The 22,854-nt window shown below is 34.3% G+C and overlaps 5 protein-coding genes across 5 annotated transcripts; 1 reads left to right on the top strand and 4 right to left on the bottom strand.

The window, feature by feature from the left end:
• Positions 1 to 375: 375 nt before the first annotated feature.
• On the bottom strand, positions 376 to 4,164 carry LOC144843466 (uncharacterized). Its single transcript, XM_078700251.1, has 3 exons — positions 4,137 to 4,164; positions 2,561 to 2,864; positions 376 to 2,348 (listed from the first exon to the last, which is right to left on the bottom strand). The coding sequence occupies exons 1-3, from the start codon at positions 4,162 to 4,164 to the stop codon at positions 758 to 760; spliced, it is 1,923 nt and encodes a 640-aa protein (XP_078556377.1). The 3' UTR covers positions 376 to 757.
• LOC144841893 (uncharacterized) lies at positions 2,777 to 6,153 on the bottom strand. Its single transcript, XM_078698179.1, has 2 exons — positions 4,567 to 6,153; positions 2,777 to 2,864 (listed from the first exon to the last, which is right to left on the bottom strand). Exon 1 carries the CDS (start codon positions 6,137 to 6,139, stop codon positions 4,571 to 4,573), a length of 1,569 nt encoding a protein of 522 aa, XP_078554305.1. The 5' UTR covers positions 6,140 to 6,153; the 3' UTR covers positions 2,777 to 2,864; positions 4,567 to 4,570.
• Positions 6,154 to 6,167: 14 nt separating this feature from the next.
• On the bottom strand, positions 6,168 to 7,577 carry LOC144843465 (uncharacterized). The gene is made up of 3 exons (XM_078700249.1): positions 7,369 to 7,577; positions 6,243 to 6,584; positions 6,168 to 6,201 (listed from the first exon to the last, which is right to left on the bottom strand). Exons 1-3 carry the CDS (start codon positions 7,575 to 7,577, stop codon positions 6,168 to 6,170), a joined length of 585 nt encoding a protein of 194 aa, XP_078556375.1.
• Positions 7,578 to 7,843: 266 nt separating this feature from the next.
• On the bottom strand, positions 7,844 to 11,463 carry LOC144841943 (uncharacterized). Its single transcript, XM_078698246.1, has 2 exons — positions 11,308 to 11,463; positions 7,844 to 10,429 (listed from the first exon to the last, which is right to left on the bottom strand). Exons 1-2 carry the CDS (start codon positions 11,323 to 11,325, stop codon positions 8,573 to 8,575), a joined length of 1,875 nt encoding a protein of 624 aa, XP_078554372.1. The 5' UTR covers positions 11,326 to 11,463; the 3' UTR covers positions 7,844 to 8,572.
• A 2,667-nt stretch (positions 11,464 to 14,130) lies between these two features.
• LOC144843464 (uncharacterized) lies at positions 14,131 to 22,023 on the top strand. Its single transcript, XM_078700248.1, has 13 exons — positions 14,131 to 14,451; positions 15,094 to 15,393; positions 15,535 to 15,839; positions 16,201 to 16,426; positions 17,200 to 17,343; positions 17,510 to 17,712; positions 18,759 to 18,778; positions 19,172 to 19,389; positions 19,545 to 19,844; positions 20,053 to 20,360; positions 20,618 to 20,843; positions 21,309 to 21,452; positions 21,780 to 22,023. The coding sequence occupies exons 1-13, from the start codon at positions 14,286 to 14,288 to the stop codon at positions 21,977 to 21,979; spliced, it is 2,760 nt and encodes a 919-aa protein (XP_078556374.1). The 5' UTR covers positions 14,131 to 14,285; the 3' UTR covers positions 21,980 to 22,023.
• Positions 22,024 to 22,854: the final 831 nt, after the last annotated feature.

The following is a 22,854-nucleotide window of genomic DNA, read 5'->3' as shown; positions in this document are numbered from 1 at the left end:
ATAATACACCTACCTTATTTACAAATTTAGAGCATAAATTTAGAATAAATAGAAATTTGTTTAAAAAGAAAATTAAAGATATATTGTCCCCCTGAAAAAAATAATGCATTTTTTGGGTTAAATATGCCATTATTTCATTGTCACATAATAGTTATTCACTAAAACTGGATAAAAAAAAACCATTACCTTTACTGTAAAAATTAAAGTTAAAATTAAATTGCCTATTGAAAGTTTTATTTTTGATTTTCATTTTTTAAATTCATGTTTTTGGTACAATAATACATCTTTAATTAAAAAACATAACCTGAAAAAAACTCATCAATTGATGCAACACGTCACCAGTTTTAATATTTATTATTCAAATTCAAACCTTTTTAAATGTTTAATGTAGTTAGTCTACAGATAAAACAACAAAATAACAATTGGTTTAGTTCTTACACATTTTTTCTTCTTTCATTTTTTAAATTCATGTTTTTGGGACAATACATGTTTAATATAAAAACCTTAAAAATAAAAAAACTTATCTATTGATGCAACACCAGATAATGTTTTAATATTTATTATGCAACTTCAAAGCTTTTTAGTGTAGTAAATTTTCTTCTCTAACTTAAGACAATAAATAATTTTGTTTTTCTTATTTGATTGCAGTAGGCCTATTATGATTTTGACATTTTACATTTCTTTAATTTTCTGCAATTTTTTTTTTACATTTACTGTAGTAACCTTTAAAATCATTCTGCCACAATAGAGTTTTTATTTATTTTTCTACATTACACAACATTTGTGGAGGAACAAGTGTATGTTGTAGGGTACTACCACCTTTCTTATCTACAAACTCTGCCAACTGCTGAGCATCTCTTCTACGACTGACAACAATAAATCTGTTATCATCATCTTTGCCATAAGATCTACTCTTCAACCTGAATTTATTGCATGTATCATGGATTATTTTTCTCTCCATCCTACTCAATTGAGAAGTAAATACCAAGTCCTCTTCTTCTTGTCCAACAGCATAGCGTTTCACCATTTCCCTTAAGGCATCCTCGGTCAACGGAGGGGCACCAATATAATGGTTGCGTGATTTTTTTACCAATGGTTCTTCCAAATCACTGTTACTATCAAGATCATCTTCATCAAATTCTTCAGTTTTCATGGAAGGCTGCACATCCATTTTTGGAGTACTTGTCAGATGTTGTCCAAGATTTTGTATAGTTTGCAAGTTGACAATATTGCTTTGTCCAGTGTCGTATTCATCAGACTTGAGTGTCCTCAGAGTGTAGCAACAAGCTTTTAATTTCTGCAGTGACTTCCGAGCAACAAAATCTTCAACTTTCTTTTCATCATTATGAACAACAGAAGCCACTAAAAGCTCCGAAAGTTTCAATATGCCTAAATACCCGATGTTACCTTTATATTTAATAGGAATGGTGGACATTTCAAACAGAATGCTGACTTTATTAATTTTTGCTGAATTTCTTAGTACAGCAATGTTACTCTTGTGGTGAATGTCGGATTCAATGATAAAAAAAATTTTTGTTTTAGAATAGATTTTGTTAAAATCCCATGTTTTAGGAGGATTACTCAATGCAAAGGGAGTATTAATAGGCTCACTAAAACAAACATCTACAGATTCAGCAGAAAACCCTAAACTTTTACGGAATTGCCATTCTTGAGATGATGACATTTGTTTCCTGATGCCTCGTTTCTTTTTACCACCTTTACCAGACCATCGCATTTTCTTTATGATATCCATTCCAGTTTCTGAAGTAATCTTCCTTATAGCATCAAAAACACATTCTTGTTTAGCCTCAATTTTGTTGAAATTTTCAGCAGAGCAGATGAACACATCTTCAATGTATAAGGTACATATCCAAACAGGGTGTATTCTAACATTTTGTTTCCTCTTAGTTTTCCTTTTCTTTAATGTTGTCATGGTAACAGTATACTTCCTTTCAGTAAAACTGAATTCAGTATGTAAACCTGATTCAATTGCATAATTAAAAAACAGTTCTGCAGCATTTGGATGTCGAGCATTGACATCAACTCGTAGTTTCGCAATGAACAACTTGAGTCTTTCTTTGATTGTGCCATCAGTTTGTTGACTGGTGGACAGACACATATATTGACTGCTTTGCCCTTGAGACAATTCGTTATTTGCATGCATTTCCGGTGGGTAGCTTTTTCCTGGAAGATGGTTAGCGTCCATGCTGTGCTGGTGTGCTGATGTTTCCATGTTTGATTGGTGATTGTGCTTGTCTATAATGGTCAGTTGATCAGTTAATCTCTGCTGATGAGAATTGGAAGCTCTTGCAAGATTATCAACATCTGCCATTAATTCTGGTGAATGCCTACCATAAAAAAATAAAAAGTTATATTTTATTAAAATCATGTGAACATCAGGTCTACTAATCTACGGCGGTAAAGTGTTACTGGCTGAAGTAAAATACTATTGTAGTATTCTAAAATTAATGCTATATCTTTTCCTCAGTAATAGATCAAAACTCTGGGAGGACCTGACTTGGAAAAAAACCATGCAAAATTGACTTTGAGCACACTTTACCTAATCATTTTTTCTTGAGGTACCAGAGTATGTTCTTGTATGGTACTACCACCTATCTTTGGTATAAACTCTGCCAACTGCTGAGCATCTCTTTTACGAGATATGTTATCATCACCATTTCCATAAGATTTACTATTCAACTTAAATGTTGTGCCTGTATCATGAATAACTTTCAAATGTGCACTACTCAGTTGAGAAGTAAATACCAAGTCACTGTCTGGACTGGACTGTTTCACCGTTTCTCTTAAGGCATCTTCAGTCAACAGACTGGCATCATCAGTAACAGCACTACGGTTGCATGATTCTTCAACCAATAGTCAGGTGGCTTAGCGACTAAAACGTTACACGGTGGACAAAAGCACCAAATTTGGCATGAGGCTTCTTTTAGACGTACTAATTGATTTTTGCCTAGGAGCCACCCGATCAGCTTCCGATTTTCCAAGATGGCGGCCAAAATCCAAAATGGCTTCCAGTAAATTGGTATATCATATATATCTGGCTGTAAAAGTTACAAATTGACAAATAATTTACTGAATCAAAAATTTCTGAGGTCAGTAAAACCGATTGAGGAAATATTATATAAAGTGAGTTCCAAGATGGCGCCCAAAAATAAAAATTGGTAGCCATTGAAATTGAAATACATATAATCGTATACAAAGTCACAAATACTCCATTCCTAATGTATTTTAGTCTGCAAATCAGAAGGAAAGTGCAAGCATTGCATTTTATAAATTGATAAACCATGCTAGTTATAAAAACCCATGTTATCAAATTTCTAAAGTTTTTCTTTGACCTTTGACCTCAATTTGAAGATTTTAATCCAATTGAAAACAAAATAACCATATCTCCGCAACGCTTACATTAAATTAAATAATTTTAGTGTCAAATTATTAGGAAGATGCATATTAATATTCATCCTAATGGAAAAATTTGTCACAAAATGGCCGGAAGTATGATTTTTGGTATTTTTGACCTTTGACCTACATGTCATATAACTTGGTAACTAACAGTTGGAAAAACTTTAAATAGGTCTAAAATTAATCAGAAGATGGATGTTTCTATTCAGTCTAATACAAACTCTTCCAAGAAACTGACCCAGATTCTTGTTATTGACCTTTGACCTGTACTGGTAGTACACATTTCTATATCTCGAAAACTAGTGGTCATAAAAGTTTTTTTATGAGAAATTGTTAGAAAAATATATATTTATGTTTTATAATAAAACACTTTCTATGAAAATGTAAAAGAATCCTATTTATGATAACTAAATTTGTAATTTGTTAACATCCAAAAGTATTTGTTATGTATTAAAATGTGTTATATTTGCTGATTTTAGGCAATTAACGTAAATTTATCTGAACTATGGATATTTAATGTAAAATTTGTTTTCTTTAATATAGAGAAAATGTAATTATCTATCAAATAAGACCATTTAAAAAATATTCTGACAAAAACTTAATTAGTTACAGGTAAAAAAGTGTACTTTTTACTTTTGAACAGCGCCCTCAATCTTAATTTTCCCAAAAATACCACATTTTATGTGGTTTCAGAAACTGAACTGGTTATAACTATGTACCATGTCTAAAATATGTTTCAATGACCATGATTACTCCATGTTTTCCTACTTCGTTTAATACCTATATGCGATTTCTGCAACCAGAATGATATTCCAGTTTAGGCTACTGGCAGCCATGTTGGATTTTGGCTACCATGTTAACAACGAATGACCCATGTCATGCAACATGTCTAAAATATGTTTCAATGAACATGAATACTTATGTTTTGATAGTTCATTTGCCTATATGTGACTTCTGCAACAAATGAAAATGTGATTTTCCAATTTATTGGCGGCCATTTTGGATTTTGGCCGCCATCTTGAAAAATAAATGACGACCAGAGTGGCTCCTAGGCAAAAATCAATTGGTAGGTCCCAACGAAGCTCCATGCCAAATTTGGCGCTTTTGTCCACCGTGTCACGATTTCCTCAAAATTTGTTGTTAAGCCACCTGACTACAATGGTTCTTTCACACGTCTGTTACTATTAAGATAACCTTCATCAAATTGTTTAGTTTCCATGGAAACATTACTTAAATGTTCAGTGTTATAATAATAATATCCGTTTTTCAGAGTATAGCAACAAGCTTTTAACTTCTTCAGTGACTTTTCAGCAACACATTGTTTAACTTTCTTTTCATCTTCATGAACAACACAAGCCACTACAATGTCACTAAGTGTCAATGTACCTAAATACCCAATTTCTCCTTTATATTTAATAGGAATGGTAGAAATTTCCAACAGGATGGCAACTTTATTAATTTTCGCTGAATTCATGAGCACTGAGGCAGCATTATTATCTACAGATTCAATGATAGTAAAAGCACCAAACCCACTGGTATTCTTTGTTGTTTTTGAATAGGATTTAAATTGTGTAAAATGCAATGGATTACTTTCAATATCTGAAGACCTTCTCTCTGCAACATTCTCGAAAGGAGTATTTATAGGCTCACTAAAAATAACATCTAAAAGGTTCTTCTGATTCCTTTGGTTACCATTATAAAGTTTGTTGGTTAATTTAGAGTTTGTTTTGTTCTTGAATTTAATAACAGATTTACTTTGTCGAACGAATGAAAATGGTTCAATGATACCTTGTTCATATTTAGCAAGACCACCATTACCAGACCATCCCATTTTCCTTATCATCTCCATGCCAATACCAGATGTAATCTTCATTGAAGTATAATTCATGTCTGCCTCCTCTGTGCCATTGTGTTCACATTCATTCACAAACAAATCACTCTCTTCATCTAGTTTACCAACCACAAGTTCAGATGTGTGCTTGCACCAATTTGCACTGTCAACTTTATTTATGTGAAGGTCTCGTTGCATCAACATGTTTATAGCATCAACAACACAGTCTTGTTTAGCCTCAACTTTGTCAAAATTTTCAGATGAGCAGATTAATACATCTTCAAAGTATAAGGTACATATCCAAACAGGGTGTGTTCGAACATTTGTTTTCTTCTTTTTCACTTTCTTTAATTTTGTCATGGTAACAGTATACTTCCTTTCTGTAAAACTGAATTCAGTATGTAAACCTGATTCACTTGCATAATTACAAAACAGTTCTGCAGCATTTGGATGTAGAACGATGACATCAACCGGTAGTTTCATGATAAACAACTTAAGTCTTTCTAGTAGACTCTCCTTGATTGTGTCATCAGTTTGTTGACTGGTGGACGGACACACATACGGACTGCTTTTCATTTGAGATGATTTATTGTTCTCTTGCATTGCCAGAGAACTCTTCTCTGGTAGATCATCAGTGTTCTGTTGTGCTTGTGTTTCCATTTTTTCTGTGCCATCAGTTTGTTGACTGACGGACGGACACACATACTGACTGCTTTGCATTTGAGATGATTTATTGTCCTCTTGCATTGCCAGAGAACTCTTCTCTGGTAGATCATCAGTGTTCTGTTGTGCTTGTGTTTCCATTTTTTCTGTGCCATCAGTTTGTTGACTGACGGACGGACACACATACTGACTGCTTTGCATTTGAGATGATTTATTGTCCTCTTGCATTGCCAGAGAACTCTTCTCTGGTAGATCATCAGTGTTCTGTTGTGCTTGTGTTTTCATTTTTTCTGTGCCATCAGTTTGTTGACTGATAAACGGACACACATACTGACTGCTTTGCATTTGAGATGATTTATTGTCCTCTTGCATTGCCAGAGAACTCTTCTCTGAAGGATAATCAATGTTCTGTTGTGCTTGTGTTTCCATTTTTTCTGTGCCATCAGTTTGTTGACTGATGGACGGACACACATACTGACTGCTTTGCATTTGAGATGATTTATTGTCCTCTTGCATTGCCAGAGAACTCTTCTCTGAAGGATCATCAATGTTCTGTTTTTCTTTTTTTGGCTGGTGTTTGTCAATAATGGTCAGTTGAGCGGTCAGTCTCGGTTGATGAGCATCAGAAGGTCTTGCAAGATTATGAACATGTGCCATCAATTCAGGCGAGTATCTAACAAAATAATGACAAAATTGTATATTTGATTATAACCATAAATAATGTAAAGTTTGTAAGTTTGAATAAATAATCTTGAGGTTGAATCTATGAATTATTTTGGTGTTCAATAGTCAAAAATAAAAAAAAAATTGTTTGTTTGCTGTCAAATTTGGTAGGGGCTTGTGGAAATTTATTTTTTTGTGCAATATATGCTCCTGTTCGGTACACCATGGAAGATCAAGCTAGCCTAGCTAGCCCAGGCATTTATTTCAGCCTTATAAATTATTAATTAAGCTAGTAGTAGTAGTTGGGCTACTCTCGTTCAGACCCAGTCTGGGCTGATTTGTGATGCACCATGCCTCTGTGCCTGTATGGTTTGGTAGGCTAGTCTACCCTTAGCTAGCTTCACTCAGTCAGGCTTTTTAGCCTTCTAACTACGGGCCTAGCCAAATTAGACACCACTGGGCCTGGCCCCTTAGCATTATGCATATCTAAAGTAGTAGGCTATTTTCGTAGTAGTATTAGATCAATATACTGTAATGCAACATCAAGATATGTATCTATAGACAGCATGAAAATATTTAGCCTAATATTGCTAAGAGAAGTTAAAATTACTTCCAAAAGTTTTAATTTTGGCCAGATTTGTTAATTTGTGTTAGCGCCCTCAGCGAAAATAAAACTTTTTTTTTATCAATATAATATTCATTCATTTTATATTTTACCCAAAGGAAATTCTAGGAATTAAAAAATTAATAACATTATAGCCTGGCCCTATCTTAGCAAGATAAAATTGACTTACTTGCATCCCAAGTATTTCATATTTGACCAAATCATCATCATGGAAAGACTTTCCATCTGCCGCTCATTAAAAGAGCCATCACCACGTGCACCACCACCACCAGTCCAGTTTTTAAGAAGAAATTCTTTTCTAGCAATCCATTGTCCCGTAGACTCGAAATCCTTTTTGAATCTCTGTTTTATGTATGCGCAGAGATCATCAGAATTCATAATTTAAGTAAAAAAAAGTCAATTTCACAAATACCGATCAGCAATGTCCCTTAGGCGCCTATAGTACGTCCACATACAACACGTGCTGACCAAGGGAAGGATGGAACAGGATCGCGCCACCCTCCCCATACTATGAAACGCCGAGATGGCCTTTAGACAATACATTATTTTTTTATTAGACGATCTGATGACAAGTGAATAAAATATAAAATAATCTGATAAAAAAAAATCTTGATTTTATTAATAATTAATTAATATTTATTTTCTCAAGTTAAAAGTCATATCATTATATGTAATATATCAATAAAATAAATTATAATATAATAAATATTATACCTTTTTTTAATGAGTAATAATTAACAATTAAATTATTTAGTAATTAAGTTAAGAAGTCAATAAACTGGGTATTTACAAACACTAATAAAAGAAAGGTAAACAGTGGTGAACCGCGATGACGTCACTAAAACAATTTCCGAGTTAGGTACAGATTTATTATAAACTAGCGCCCTAACAGTTTTTTATGCTTTAATACCCAATCATTATTGACCACTGGTTTTACCATTTCATAATATTTTGTCCTCAAAATATATTGTCCTTCAAATATAAATAGTCCTTAAATTAAATAATTGTCCAATATATATATATATCATAATGTTAACATATCCATATATAATAGAGATAGATGAATAATATAATATTTTGAAATGTCAGACTCTCTATTGAAGATGATCAATGATAAGAGTGTGTGTTCTCATTACTACGATCTTTGATTTCATTTCTAAATTTACGCAGTCACATGTTGGATGTAAACAATGTTGATCAATTTTCAAACATGGCAGTGTGAAAATAATTAATAGACTGCGAAAACAGATAAAAAGTTCGTAATTTCATTTTAGCCTTAAAAAGGGAGACGCTCCTGAAAACTCCAGATGGGATAGACAGTGGAGTGGGATTGTCGCAACTGTACAGCTACAGATGCTATAGATCTGCATCTTTCACATGTTTACAACTTTAAGCGCAACTAACTTTGTTTGCAGCCTCTGTACGGCCGAGACTGTAATTTTACGACATAAAGACACATCAATTTTCTTGAGTCTTAGATTATAGATTGAGATGAGCTCCAGTGTAGCGTTAGTCACCAAGTCTAAATTTGACATATGTAATGATATAAGACGGCTGAGCTTCTTAGCCACATAAGCTAGGCCTATGTCAGTGATTTGGTGACAATGACTTATGTCTAAGATCTGCAATGCTGGATTGTTAAAAGTAACGGAATGGAGTCCTTTATCTGTTAAAAAATTACACATTTTGATGCTGAGAAATTGTAGGTCTTTGAATTGAAAACACCTATGGAAGCTTAAATCAGTGATAGATTTGCATGCTGTTAAATCAAGCACATTGAGTTTCGTTAGACTCAACAGATTTGCATCGGCCTCATTAGCTTTAGACAGTATCTCGGTTTCGGATAGGTACTTGGTCTTTGACTCAAAGCTCGGTCCTTTAAAGAAGCCAATATTGCTGTGAGAATGAGTAAACCCACTTGTTAACGCATCAGAAGGCTTGTTGCCATTGCCATCATTATCAAAGGATTGCAGAGTAACACCCAGTAAACCAAGGTCTGTTAGCTCTTGACACCATGCTAGCTTGAGAAGAGTTAGTTGATGGAGGTGTTTCGAGATTGCAAGGAAACCTGTGTCAGTCAACAGTATACAAGATGATAGATCCAATTCTTCGAGTTGTGGGTAGTGCTCAGCAAGACAGCATACAAAGGCATCAGTCACTATAGTGCAGGATGGCATATGTAAAGAGGTTAAATTACCAAGAGTTCCCATCTCAAATCCTTTTATCAGCCACTTTGGATCACCTTGATAGCACTCGGATATCTCAAAATGCTTCAACTTAGGCAGGCTACTTAAATTCTCTAGTGATACGGCCGAGATAAGTCGGCATTTCTTTAGTTTTAAACTATACAATTGCACTGTACTTGAACATAGTGAAGTTATACATGGATCTCCAATAAGATGGCAGCCTCCAAGATCAAGGTGATGTAAGTTGTCTTGTGCTTTTACAAAATCAATTACACCTGCATTACTAACCTGCCGACAGTTCTGCAAAACAAACGTCTGCAATCTTAGGCCAGGAACTGAAGCTAGTGTACCAAGGGCCGAATTTGTTATATTCGTACGGCTTAGGTCAAGCAACACCAACGAACTAGTATTTACCGTCAACAAGTTCAACAGATTTTTAAAACTAAGAACAGTCACTGATAGATTTTTAGAATGACTATCATAGTAATTAAAGAGAATATTGCACGCCGCCAAGGAAAGTCCACGTATATTTGGCACACAGGAAACGATGCGAGATAGCAACGCATCCGACAAGTACCGATTCGAGTTCAAATACAGATGTTGAACGTTGTTTAAAGAAGCCTGGCCTAGATTTATACCGTCATTAGTTTCAAACAATTTACCAGACATACACAAACTATTGCACGCTGATAAATCAAGGTGGGTCACATTGGCACAATACACAAGCATACCCATAAACATACTCTCAGTAACTCCTGAGCCTTTTAAAGAAAGCGACTGCAGGCCCTCGCTGAAGTACATGCATACATCTAGTAGAAACTTCTTGGAGTTGTTGGAACAGTCGACTTGCGACAGAGCTAGATGAGGTGTTCTCCGTCTTGGTAAATTTTTCAGAGGTGTTTCTGAGTATACAGGTGTTTCGTACAGGATGGAAACATTCTTGTGGAGTCCTGGATGCAGAGAGGCATCATGCCATCTCTTACATACTAAGGCTGCTTCTTGTCTATCACCAAAATTCAGAAATTCAAAAATATACGACAGAATCTGAAAGACAAAATTATATAAAACTATTACTGTGATTTCGGTAATTAAAAGCCTCATATAACCGCTCTATGACAAATTACAAGGCATGATTAAAATATAAAGAAAACTAATAGACTTTATACCATGAGCAGAGCCAAAAATTAATTATTGAAATATGCTGGTCCTTCTATGAAAATAGTCCTGCTAGGGAGTGTATATGAATAGCATTTTACAAATAAAATATGATAAACAATATACAATTTGGGCATTACCATACTTAGAATTGTAAAATAATAAATGTCAATGAAATTAGAAATACTATAACATCAATTGAGACCCGTGTTATATTAAATTTAATTTGCTGGTAGGGTACAGTAGATTGATTGTAATATGTTTGAATTAAAGTGTGTGTGTAGACCAGCCTATACAATATTGTATAGGCCTAGTGTATTTTAATAAATTGAAATGTGTACTGTAAATTTTGTAAGCTAGAAATAGTGCAAGATCATGTAGCTAGCTGGCTAGTGCATACGACTAATTATCACATGACATGACAAGTCGTATATGTCACTAAATACAATGAATGCTCTTAAAACTAGTACTATTATTTTAATAATATTTATAATATATATTTATACACAGGCAGGGCAGCAAACTTGGTGACACTGACACTTAGTCAGGGGGGAAATGGCAAAAGGCTTCCTGTTTTCTAGGAATTTTGTTTTAGTTTTATTTATAATACTAGGACTAGGCCTAGATTAGATACTAACTACCCGCCTTAAACACTTGGTTGGTGGCTACCACCAGAATAGTTTTAGGCCTGGCCCTAGTTATTATACTTATAGTAGGGCTAGGCCTGGCCTAGCTTTTTGGACTGTATGCAGACTATTTCTACTTACTTCCGTCGGCAAATTCATAGCGAAGGTTAACGAATGTTTGAAGATGATTTTCGAAACCGTTCCTTGGCGAATCCATCACCAGTTGAACTTTATCTTTTATTAATTGTGGCCCTGACTGCTGCTTTGGTGGGATGTTGTTTACATAAAGTAATCCTACGTCATCGCAGGGTTGTTATTACGTAACAGCTCACAATTGCGCCCCCAATGTTCAGCCAAAATTCAACAATCAAAGATGCGTTACAATAGAACTGTTTACTGCTTAATATTAATAAGATGTATTGTTCCCCCAAAACATGAACATTAACTATATAAGACTTTGAATAGGTCATTTTGTAGTTGTAAGAAAGGTATTCACTGCCGTAGTAAAAAAATACAATACAGACAATAACATATCTTTAATACAACATTAACCCAAAATTATAGCTATATCATTTTCTATGGCCAAAGAGTGAAAAAAGATCCCGAACAACGAAGACAAGCGGGTGTTGGAGGAGAGGTGTAGCCTATCTTTGTTACCCCTGGCGTCCAGAAAAAAAAACATACAGACAAATCGCGGCCTGAATACGCTAAAATATACATTTTCGTGCCAAGCAGAATGTGTTTGTGTGTTTCTGCAGAAATAATAAATATGTTCGATTACTTATACATACAAATCATTTGTCAATGCTGTATGCTTATAATAGTGCGTACTACCATCCGATTTGCACCAATGGGGCTTGTCATGGAACTACTAAAAGTGCATAGGCCTTTTATTATTGTTTGCAGATTTTGTCATTGCAGACCCACTTCATCCCATTAAGATAGTTTAGACAGAGCTTAAAAATTTTTATTATTAGCCTATTTCTTTTGCTAAGAGTAAGCGCTTACAAGAAGAATCGATCATCTGGTAAACATATTTTTTGTGTAAAAATGTGCGTTTTAAGATTTTCAAATTTGTCACTGATACGGTGAATTGCGTATTGTTTTAGTGAGATTATTCAACATGGTCGGGCCAAGCTTAAAACGAATGTTCACCAGGTGATCGGTTAGCACGATAGTACATCATGTTGCTCTTAAACTTTTAAACAATTACTTATCAAATAGATTTCAATGTACTTCTGTTAACAATCATACCTCTGATCTTAAGCCCATTACCTGTGATGTTCCCCAAGGGTTCTTGCTTGGCCCTCTTTTATTTCTAATTTACATTATCAATGATTTACCAAACGCCTCAGATATCCTTACTTTTTATCTTTATGCAGATGAAATGACTTTATTCTATAAAAGTGTTAACTTTGAATAAATTTTTCATACTTTTAACCAAGAATTAATTAATATCAATGATTACTTTAATGTGAATAAACTTTCAATAAACCTAAATAAATGCAACTTTATGTTGTTTGGAATACGTCACCAAAAACTGACCGACGAGTCTCATAAAATTCTGATTGGTGATCAAGTAATTCCCCATGTTAAGCAAACCAAATGTTTAGGTGTTTTAATTGACCAAGAGCTAAATTTTAAAAATCATATAAAAGAAATTGAATCAAACATTTTAAAAACATTGGCATACTTTATAGTCTTTCTTCCTTTTTACCGTCTCAAATTTTACGCAATATTTACTGCTCTTTTATTATGCCTTTTATTAGTTACTGTAACATTGTATGGGCCAATAATTACCCCTCAAATCTTAATAAAATACACGTCCTTCAGAAGAAAGCTGTTCGTCTTATCTCAGGTAACTCACGTCTATCCTTTTTTATAACCTTAAACTCTTAACTGTGCACGATATCAATAAACTCCAACAATGCATTTTCGTCTATGAACATATTAATTCCAAACTGCCTTCAAATTGTTCATGTAATTTTTTACCTAACTCTGAAATCCATTCGTATAACACAAGAGCATCACGGGATCTTCATCTTCCTCAACCTAAACTAACTAAAATGAAACATAACATTCGCTATAGTGGTTCTAAACTATTCAATAATCTACCTCCCGAAATGTCATCATCGTCCTCTAGCAAAATGTCCTCTTTTAAAATTAAAGATTATCTTATTTCAAATTATAACTAATTGTTTTCTCTATTTTGTAATATTGTTTAACTTTAGAAAGTTTTCGAAATTGCTTCCTTTTCTGTTGGTGTGTGTGTGTCTGTGATGTATATGTGTATGTGCAGTTATGTTTACATTTATATATATAAGTATATAATATTCTTACATGGCTTCCCAATATACAAGTTTTCAGTTGGATTTTTTTTTCCAATTGATAGATAACTTTCTTGGGTTTTTTGCCTCTTTCATTTTTTTATATAACTGAATCACCTTTTTCATACATTATGATTTACTGTATTATAACTCTAAAAAAAAAAAAAAAAATATCAGAAATTATAATGTTTTACTTAAATATGAATATGAAAGAAATAAATGTTTATTTGAATTGAATTGAATTGAATATATTCCCGCGAATCGGACAAACAAATTTGTATTGGTTGCACAATTTTAAAGTCACAAAAAGTGGGTAAAATTAATAGAGTAGGTGAATATATTGTTTGAAGGTTTGCATGGCGAAATCAAATGCGATGTAAAGTTCTCTCAACAGTTCTTTTCAGAACTAATATACGTGGTGCACCGCAAACTAATATCAACAAAGAGTAGGTGAAAATATTAATACGCATGCGCACTAGTAAACATCAATAAGCCTATGACAACGCGGCAATATCAAGCCTAAATAACGTCGTATAGAGTGAAACGTGAACTGTTCAAATCACTTATCTTTTACAATTGTATGATAAGGCTGATAACACAAATATAGACTTTGTATTAATAGGGCTTACCGTACCAGCTCAAATTATTTGGCAGAAGTTCAGCTAAATTCAAGGCATGTCACGATAAGCTGCAATACATGACTAATCGAAAGGAAACAGCCAGCGCCTTTCCTATAATAGGATATTGTCTGAGAAAGACATTTTGGCCGAAGATTGGCATTTGGAAGACAAGATGACGTTTCGTGATTCCATTGCAACCGCCATCGATCGAAATAAGGGTCTATGCGTGGTGCTATCGTCGTTCATCTTTGGTATCGTTTTATGGGGATTTGGCTATACATTCTCAATACTATTTGTTTATATTCAGGAAGAATTTAACTCCAGTACAACAGCAACAGGTCAGAACTGAAAAGATTTCAGAGTAACGTTTTGGACCAATGATTCGTATACATTTAGTATTCTATTCATTGTCTTGTATAAATATTTAGGTTATATGGATGCATTATCATGCATTATTGATTTTGTCAGGATCTTTATTTATTCTTTTCTTAGCAGCACCTTTGTCCGTCAATTATCTTGAGAATTAATATCATCTAGCTACGAGTATATTCCTGGAGGAACACCAACTACGACCATTATCCACCCAACAATTTCTGATATGAAAAGTGTGCTCTAAGCCAAAAATGTTTGTACCGGCTATGTCAAAGGTCAAAATTAGGAGTTTATTGACAGTTTTATGATTTTTATTACATTAGATATAAACATATACTTGGCGAGAAATTTGAGACCTCGTTTATCACTTTCTGACCAGTGGTTGCTGAGATATTCATATGGCCAATTTCTTGACCAGTGGTCACCATATTGACCTTTTGGCCCCTGTACTGACCAAGCGTCCAATTTGTTTCGGCCAACAGCAAACAATTGATTTGTATTGATATAAGGAAGCAAAAAGCGTTGTTAACATAATTTGCTAGAGGGTGCAGGTAAATCCTTTCTGGCTCCCCCAACTAAATGACGGTAACATGAATTTCTCTTTTCAGGATGGGTTGGAGCAGCTTACTACGGCCTAGCTAACACCTTGGTTATAGTGATGGCTCTCTTACTCAAGAGGTTTAAATACAGAACTGTATGTTTATCTGGTATAATGCTTGCAGGCCTAAGTTTGCTGGCATCTTCCTTCGTACAATCTATACATGGTTTATTTATAACTTACGGCGTTTTCTATTCGTTTGGTACTTGCCTCGCATTCTATGCATCGATAGATTTAATGAAGATGCACTACGCAAACTCTCCGAAAATATCTCGGGTCTCGTGTTTTGCGACTTTGGGCGTAACAGTCGGTAAGTGCTCAACAAGTATAATAGACTATGGTACTGAGAATAGATATTTTAATAAATATAACTTCCAATACCTCCTGTTCGATCGACTGTTGCAACGACAGACAATGTTATATCATGATTCCTTTTCTTCTTCTTCTTCAGGCTTTTTTATACAAAGTCCTTTGGTTGGTAAGTTGCTCACCGCAATCGGGTGGCGTTCAGTTCTACGTATTTATAGCGGCTTAACATTAATTGTTGGACTGACCTGTAGTATGTTCATGCAGACACCAGACACACGTCATGAAAATAAAGTAAAAAGTGGAAGAGACGTTGATAAGACGACAAAGAAACCAGAACAGGAAGAAGAACACAATTTGTGGAACGTATTGACGTGTCTAGAATGCTGGTTCTTTTTAATTGGCATGGTACTTACTACCACAGCCACTCTTTTCTCATACGTCAACATAGTAAGTATATTTTTATGGGCATGAGTGAAATAGGTACAGTATTCAGTAAAAATTGGAAAGCGATCTCTCATATTCCTGTCCCGTTCCAATAGAATGCGGACTGTTCCCAGACGTACCCACCTCTCCGTCAAATACAGACACAAACAAGCCTGAGTTTTTGGCTCGTAGAGATTTCTGTTGATGGTGTTTGAAGGGGGTCGTGGCACGCGTATTCCCATTTTCAACCGAAAAAAGGTCACATTTATTATCAAAACCGAAAACAACGTATAACCTGGGCTTATATAATTAATTTGTTTAAATAATGAAATACTTTTGTACTTATTTGTGTAAGTAACCTAGTATTTCTTTAAATCTATTTAAGGTTGATTTCATGAAGTCCGCTGGAATTTCACCTTACGTAAGCTCCTGGATCATAACAGGGTCTGCTGTAGCAGAAGCTTGTGGAAAGACTTTCTTAGCAGTTTTTGGTGATAGGATGACGTTTCCTAAGCTCTATATTCTACCTCCCAATAATCTACTCTTAGCTGCAATTATGATTATTTTAATTTATGCTCGAACATCACTACATATGATTATACTGGTGACATGTAAGTATACAAAGAAAAATGTTTCAAGATTGACTGTTTTAAACAGCCAAGCTTCCAATAATCTAAATGATCCCCCTCTTCAATAATACTCCACATTCCAGTGATACAAAACATTCATTATTTGTTTTACAACAGCTAGACTACTGTTCTAAAATAAACGTTATTTGATTAATTCGCTGTTTCCATCTTGAAGCATTGTCAAATCGGCTGATCGGAAGCTAAAAAGTCAGAGCTCATATTTTGGCTGTGAAGAAAACAATTTAAAAGGGGGAAAAGAAGAAAACAACAAGAAAATAATAAAAGAAAAAAAAGAAGAAAAAACTGTTTAAAAAAAATTTAAAAAAATGAATGAAAAATAAGTTACAAAATATTCATGATTTGTTTAATACCGTAAAACACACCTACTATTCTTAACTTAAAAAATGTGAAAAATAGAAAAAAGCGAATTTTAAAAAATAACAATGGAAAATAACCAGTAATACGAAATTACAAAGAACAAAAGATATTTAACAACAATAAAACATTCTAGAATAAAGAACAAGGAATTGAAAATTTAAAACCAAAAAGGAAAAGAAACAAATTGAAAAAGAATAAAAAATGAAAAAGAAAACGAGAAAAAAACAAAACAAAGACATACCTTCACCTGAAAAATAATCTACCAACCAATGTGGAAAGCTGGACATGCAATAGTGCCATGAAATATCATTTTACGTGCAGTAGAACTCACACACGAAATTACCCAAAACAAGTTTATTTTTAATTATTGTTTGCAGGTATGGGTCTTCTTAGAAGTATTTTCCATTCTATACCTTACTTAGCTACAATTGAATTGCTTGGTTCACGTCGAAATACAGAATCTACCGTACTAACCTGTCTAGGGTACGGTATCGGTTCGTTTTGTGGAACACTTGTTGGAGGTAAGCTATATTTTAAAACAGATTTTATCTCGCCCTATACATACTCTACTTACACAACAATATTAAACATTAAACAAGAAAAAACTGTAATCGTAAATGGGTTTCTGGTTAAGCTTAATTGTTTATTTTTTATGCTCGAAATTATTTATTAACTATTAATTCACAGGTCTGAGTGTTGATTTCACCGGATCTTACGACGTTGGACTTTTAATAAGCTGTGGCATGTTGATTGTTGGCGCTATATTTCTACAAGCTGCTCCTTTATACCAAAAGGTGTTTGCGTCTGAGAGGTACTTAGTGGATAACAAGAAGGCGTCAGATAAAATAGAGATCAGTTATGAATATATTATTGATAGCTATATCACGACTGTATAAAATTTGAAATGATTGTTACAGTACTGTACATTGCAACATGGACGACAAAAACCCGACGGATTGACATGTACTGTAATCTGTACATACAAAAAGGGAAAAGCGATAAAACGTGACGATCTCTCAAAAACAGGTTTCTTCTATACACCCGGGGTGCGGAGTTTTAGGCAGCCGCTCGAGGTATAGGCCGAAAAAATTACCTAGAAGCAATAATAATTAATATATATACTTAATTCTGTTGTTATACGCACAAATAATACATTTAGAAAAATGATTTTCTATTTATGTACATCCAACAGCAAGTAGGTCTATGTTAATACCGTAATTACAAGTAGGCCTATGTGTAGACAAACTTTGCAAATAAATCTAATTTGAGCTTAGAAAATGGATAGAAACGGCCTAATTTTCTAATTTGAGTTAAGGCCCACAGTGTCTTCAATCAACTTTGATTATGATGATTCAATATTTTTTATGTAGGCCTATTGATTTATATTTGCAGTCAGCATACAGTTTTTTAAAATAATTTCTAATTTTGTTATCAATGCATTGTACTAAAACCATGAATAATAATAATAATAATAATTAAATAATACATTTTTAATCTGTGTTACCCAACATTGTTCATCTCTATTCGCACACACAAGAAAGAATGCAATAATAGGAGTAGCTTTACAACATAAAAGGTAGAGACTTTGCATAAGCATAGGGAAATTGTGCATTTGGATTTGGTGCCAGATGAAAACCCTCTCTGCACTATCAAACTTTATGTGACAAAACAATGTAATGTGCCCATATTAATGGATACGATTACGTCATATCACTAGCATATTTTAGGCACACTTTTTTTTGTCATACTAGTTTTGGGTTTCTACGAATTATCATTTCTATAGCGCTTTTACTAAGATTAAAGCGCTTTACCAGAAGAACCGATTATCTAGTATTTCTTTTTTGTTTATTAAAATGGTGCGTTTTTAAGATTTTCAAAGTTTGTCACTGATACGGTGAATATGTATTGTTTTAGTGAAATTATTCAACATGGTCAGGCCAAGCTTAAAAGCACGAGGTACATTAGTTAGTAACATCATGTTAGGCGAATATATTCGCACGAATCGGACAAACTAATTTGTATTGGTTGCACACGTCACAAAAGGTGGGTAAAGATATTAATAGAGTAGGTGAAAATATAATACACATGCGCAGTAGTAAACATCAACAAGTATATGACAACGCGGCAATATCAAGACTACATAACGTCGTATAGTGTGTAACGTACATTATGTTCAAATCACTTATCTTTTACAATCGTATGTCAAACCTAATAACACAAATATAGACTTTGTATTAATAGTGCTCACCAGCTCTAATTATTTGGCAGAGGTCCAGCTAAATTCAAGCATGTCACAATCATCTGCAATACACTAAATCAAAAGGAAATAACCACCGTCGTTTAATGTAGGATATCGTCTAAGAAAGACATTTTGGCCCAAGATTGGCATTTGAAAGACAAGATGACGTTTCGTGATTCCATTGCAACCGCCATCGATCGAAATAAGGGTCCATGCGTGGTGCTATCGTCGTTCATCTATGGTATCGTTTTATGGGGATTTGCTTATACATTCACAATAATATTTGTTTATATTCAGGAAGAATTTAACTCAAGCACAACAGCAACAGGTTAGAAGGTTCTCAGAAATAATTGAAAATTTAGAATTAAGAATGATTAATTAACATGTGGCGGGAATATTTTGGTAGAAGAGAGTTCTATAATTATTTTGGAGTGGCAAATGAAAGGTCTCTAGCAATTTACTTAGTATCAATATCTCTTTCAGGATGGGTAGGATCTGCATATTACGGCCTAAGTAACACCTTAGTTATAGTGATGGCTCTGTTACTCAAGAGGTTTAAATACAGAACTATATGTTTATCTGGTACAGTGCTTGCAGGACTAAGTTTAATGGCATCTTCCTTCGTACAATCTATACATGGTTTATTTATAACTTACGGCGTTTTGTATTCAACCGGTACTTGCCTCGCATTCTACGTAACGATAGATCTAATGAAGATTTTCTACGCAAATTCTTCAAAAATAACACGAGTATCATGTTTTGCAAGTATGGGCGGAACAGTCGGTAAGTAAACAGAGAGCATCTTCTGTAACAAAGAATCAGGCTTAGGTCTAAAGGAATCTTGCTTCCAGAATAGATATTATACAATAAATTCCTCATTGTTTATCTGTCCGACTAGATCTGTTCAACCTACTGTTGCAACGGCAAAACATGCTGATATGTCTGAGAATAACAATTTCTTCTATTAATTACAACTTTAATATTCTTCTAGGTTTTTTTATACAAAGTCCTTTGGTTGGTAAGTTGCTCACTGCAATCGGGTGGCGTTCAGTTCTACGTATTTATAGCGGCTTAACATTAATTGTTGGATTCACCTGTAGTATGTTCATGCAGACACCGGACACACGTCATAACAATAGAGTAAAACGTGGAAGAAACGTTGACACAGGGGTAAAGGAAGATCAAGAACAAGAAGAAAAACCTAATTTGTGGAACGTATTAACGTATCCAGAATGGTGGTGCTTTTTCATTGGCATGGTACTTACGACTACAGCCACTCTCTTCTCATACGTCAACATAGTAAGTAATTGTTATAGATATGAGTGAGGTATGTTGGAAAGCGAGAACGGGATCTCTTCATTTTACCAATTCTTGTCTGTGTCGGACAGATCACGAGAAGCCAAAATATGACACAAACGAGTCTTGTTGAATGATGGAGACGGTTTTCGAAAGGTGTGTGGGAGTCGTGGCATTTTTTTCTACGAGTGCCTCAAATCCTCAAAACTTAATATAAATCAAATGCTAAGCTATATAATTATTTTTATTTTATATTTAAGGTTGATTTTATGAAATACGTTGGTATTTCACCTTACGTAAGCTCCTGGATCCTAATAGGAGCTGCTGTTGCAGATATTTCTGGAAAGACAATTTTTGTAGTGTTTGGTGATAGAATGACGTTTCCTAAGCTCTATATTCTACCTCCCAATAACCTACTCTTAGCTGCAATTATGATTATTTTAATTTATGCTCGAACATCACTACATATGATTATACTGGTGATATGTAAGTAGCGGCATCAATAATATTTCTAGCGCTAATACTCCGTGATTGTGCAGACCATTACGTCGCATAGGCCTACAGTGTTTTTCATAAACGTGTTTAGCCTGCTGTTTTCGATTAGGCAAATCTATTAATAGTTTCCGTCGAGTCCTCTGAGTAGTCTAAAGGATTATACTGTGGGCTTTGTATGTCAATATACGGTGTTCGAATCCCAATAACAACATTTTAAACTTCATAGTGAGAGAGTTGGGTTCTGTACAAATCATACGTCCCTAAGAGAAACAAATTCGCCACCTGGGCCAGGGGATCTATCCCGGTGGTCTCGTTAAAAGGTTAGCTTAACCAGTTTATTGAGCTTCTTACCACACTCAGTGTGCAAGTTTGTTCTAGCCTAAATATTAGGTAGGCTTATATTTCCGTTTTTGTAAATATCCAAATAACAATTAACTTTATCCATTATATTCGCAGCTATGGGACTTCTCAGAAGTATTTTCCATGCCATACCTTGGTTAGCTACAATTGAATTGCTTGGTTCACGTCGAAATACCGAATCTACGGTACTAACCTGTCTAGGGTACGGTATTGGTTCCTTTTGCGGAACACTTGTTGGAGGTAAAGCTAGCTAGCTAATAAAAAAAAGGATATTATGGCTTACAAGCTACACGACAAGTTTGTATTACAAAAAGTGTGATGTGGACACGATGATGTCATTATATTTGGGCACATCAGAGCAAAAATGTCAGTCAAAGACATATTAGAAAAAAAACCGGTATCTCTAAAATCTGCAATTGGTTTGTTAAATTCCCAGTTAGACTGTTCTAGTAGGCCTACAGTACAACTTATTATAAAGCATTGATCATTTCTATATGGCTATATATTTTAGTAGGTATCTTTGTCATTGTCACATAACAAACATTATCAGCTCTATATTATTCACAGGTATGAGTGTTGATTTCACTGGATCATACGACGTTGGACTTTTAATAAGCTGTGGCCTGTATTTTATCGGCGCTATGTTTCTACAAGCTGCTCCTTTATATCAAAAGGTGTTTGCGCCTGAGAGGTACTTAGTGGATAACAAGATGGCGTCGGATCCAAAATATGAATATATTATTGATAGCTATGTTACGACTGTATAAACATTGATAATGTTGATCATATTGTATACTACTGTATATACATTTGAAAACTTAGGACTACGACAACTTAGCAAAATCATTGATCTATGGACCAGCGGCCTAAAAAGGACTAACAGCACTTACACAAATGCAGAAAGGGAGTTCATTATGCATGTAAAAATGAATATAGTTTTATGTGATGTTCTGCCCATAAAATGAATGAATTTTATGATGTCAATCGTTATGTAAATTATACATTTTAACTAAAATAATATCATTTCTTTATGTCCACAAAATGTAAACATTAAACAAATTTAAATTATAAAATTGCATCTGAATGTTGAATTTGAAATCATTATGACCCAAAGAATATGACTACAAAAACAGGAGATTCCAGAATCAAATCCTAACAGTCAAAGTGTTTTAGATGGGCACCACATACTATGATAAATGCTATCCGTTGTTTACGTTTGTTTAACACGAAGTACTGAGCTGCATTCGACAGAAATAATTTAATACACCTGGACTTGTATCTAACTGACTTGCGATTGTCAGTAAAGATGTATCTAGCGACAGCTGCAGAATCGATCACGAAGTGAATAAAGTAGGTTAAATGTGCTCCTTATAATTCAAATGACAAACATCTTTGTTTAATTTGTATAAAGTACACCCCTCTCACACCAATGAATATTGCGTATACACCTGAATTCTTTGTATCGGTAAATTTACACTCCTTTTAAAAGTCAACAGCAGTTTTTGTACTCAATCATCTTCTTAAGTAGTGTGTTAAGTTAAGTGAACGTTTCATTACTTCCAGAAGAAGATTCGATCAGACCGAACAATGGTTAAGTTTCTTCAGTGCCTAGCTCTGTGGAGCTTCATTGGTCTAGCCATTG

The sequence above is a fragment of the Antedon bifida genome, chromosome 5 (assembly GCF_963402885.1).
Source record: "Antedon bifida chromosome 5, ecAntBifi1.1, whole genome shotgun sequence".
In the NCBI taxonomy this organism is placed as follows: domain Eukaryota; kingdom Metazoa; phylum Echinodermata; class Crinoidea; order Comatulida; family Antedonidae; genus Antedon; species Antedon bifida.
This window is presented reverse-complemented; position numbering and strand designations above follow the sequence as displayed.

Bases quoted from the DNA above. Each gene is read 5' to 3' on its own strand.
- LOC144841893 (XM_078698179.1), bottom strand. From the start codon at position 6,139: ATGCAAGAGGACAATAAATCATCTCAAATGCAAAGCAGTCAGTATGTG.
- LOC144843466 (XM_078700251.1), bottom strand. From the start codon at position 4,164: ATGGTCATTGAAACATATTTTAGACATG. The intron at 2,865-4,136 runs GTACATAGTTAT...TATTGGTTGAAG, and splicing joins TGAAACATATTTTAGACATG to AATCATGCAACCGTAGTGCT. The intron at 2,349-2,560 runs GTAAAGTGTGCT...TTTTTATGGTAG, and splicing joins CCTCAAGAAAAAATGATTAG to GCATTCACCAGAATTAATGG.
- LOC144843464 (XM_078700248.1), top strand. From the start codon at position 14,286: ATGACGTTTCGTGATTCCATTGCAACCGCCATCGATCGAAATAAGGGT. The intron at 15,394-15,534 runs GTAAGTGCTCAA...CTTCTTCTTCAG, and splicing joins GACTTTGGGCGTAACAGTCG to GCTTTTTTATACAAAGTCCT. The intron at 15,840-16,200 runs GTAAGTATATTT...AATCTATTTAAG, and splicing joins TTTTCTCATACGTCAACATA to GTTGATTTCATGAAGTCCGC.
- LOC144843465 (XM_078700249.1), bottom strand. From the start codon at position 7,577: ATGAATTCTGATGATCTCTGCGCATACATAAAACAGAGATTCAAAAAG. The intron at 6,585-7,368 runs GTAAGTCAATTT...TTATTTTGTTAG, and splicing joins ATGAAATACTTGGGATGCAA to ATACTCGCCTGAATTGATGG. The intron at 6,202-6,242 runs GTATGTGTGTCC...CTGATGGCACAG, and splicing joins TCTCAAATGCAAAGCAGTCA to AAAAAATGAAAACACAAGCA.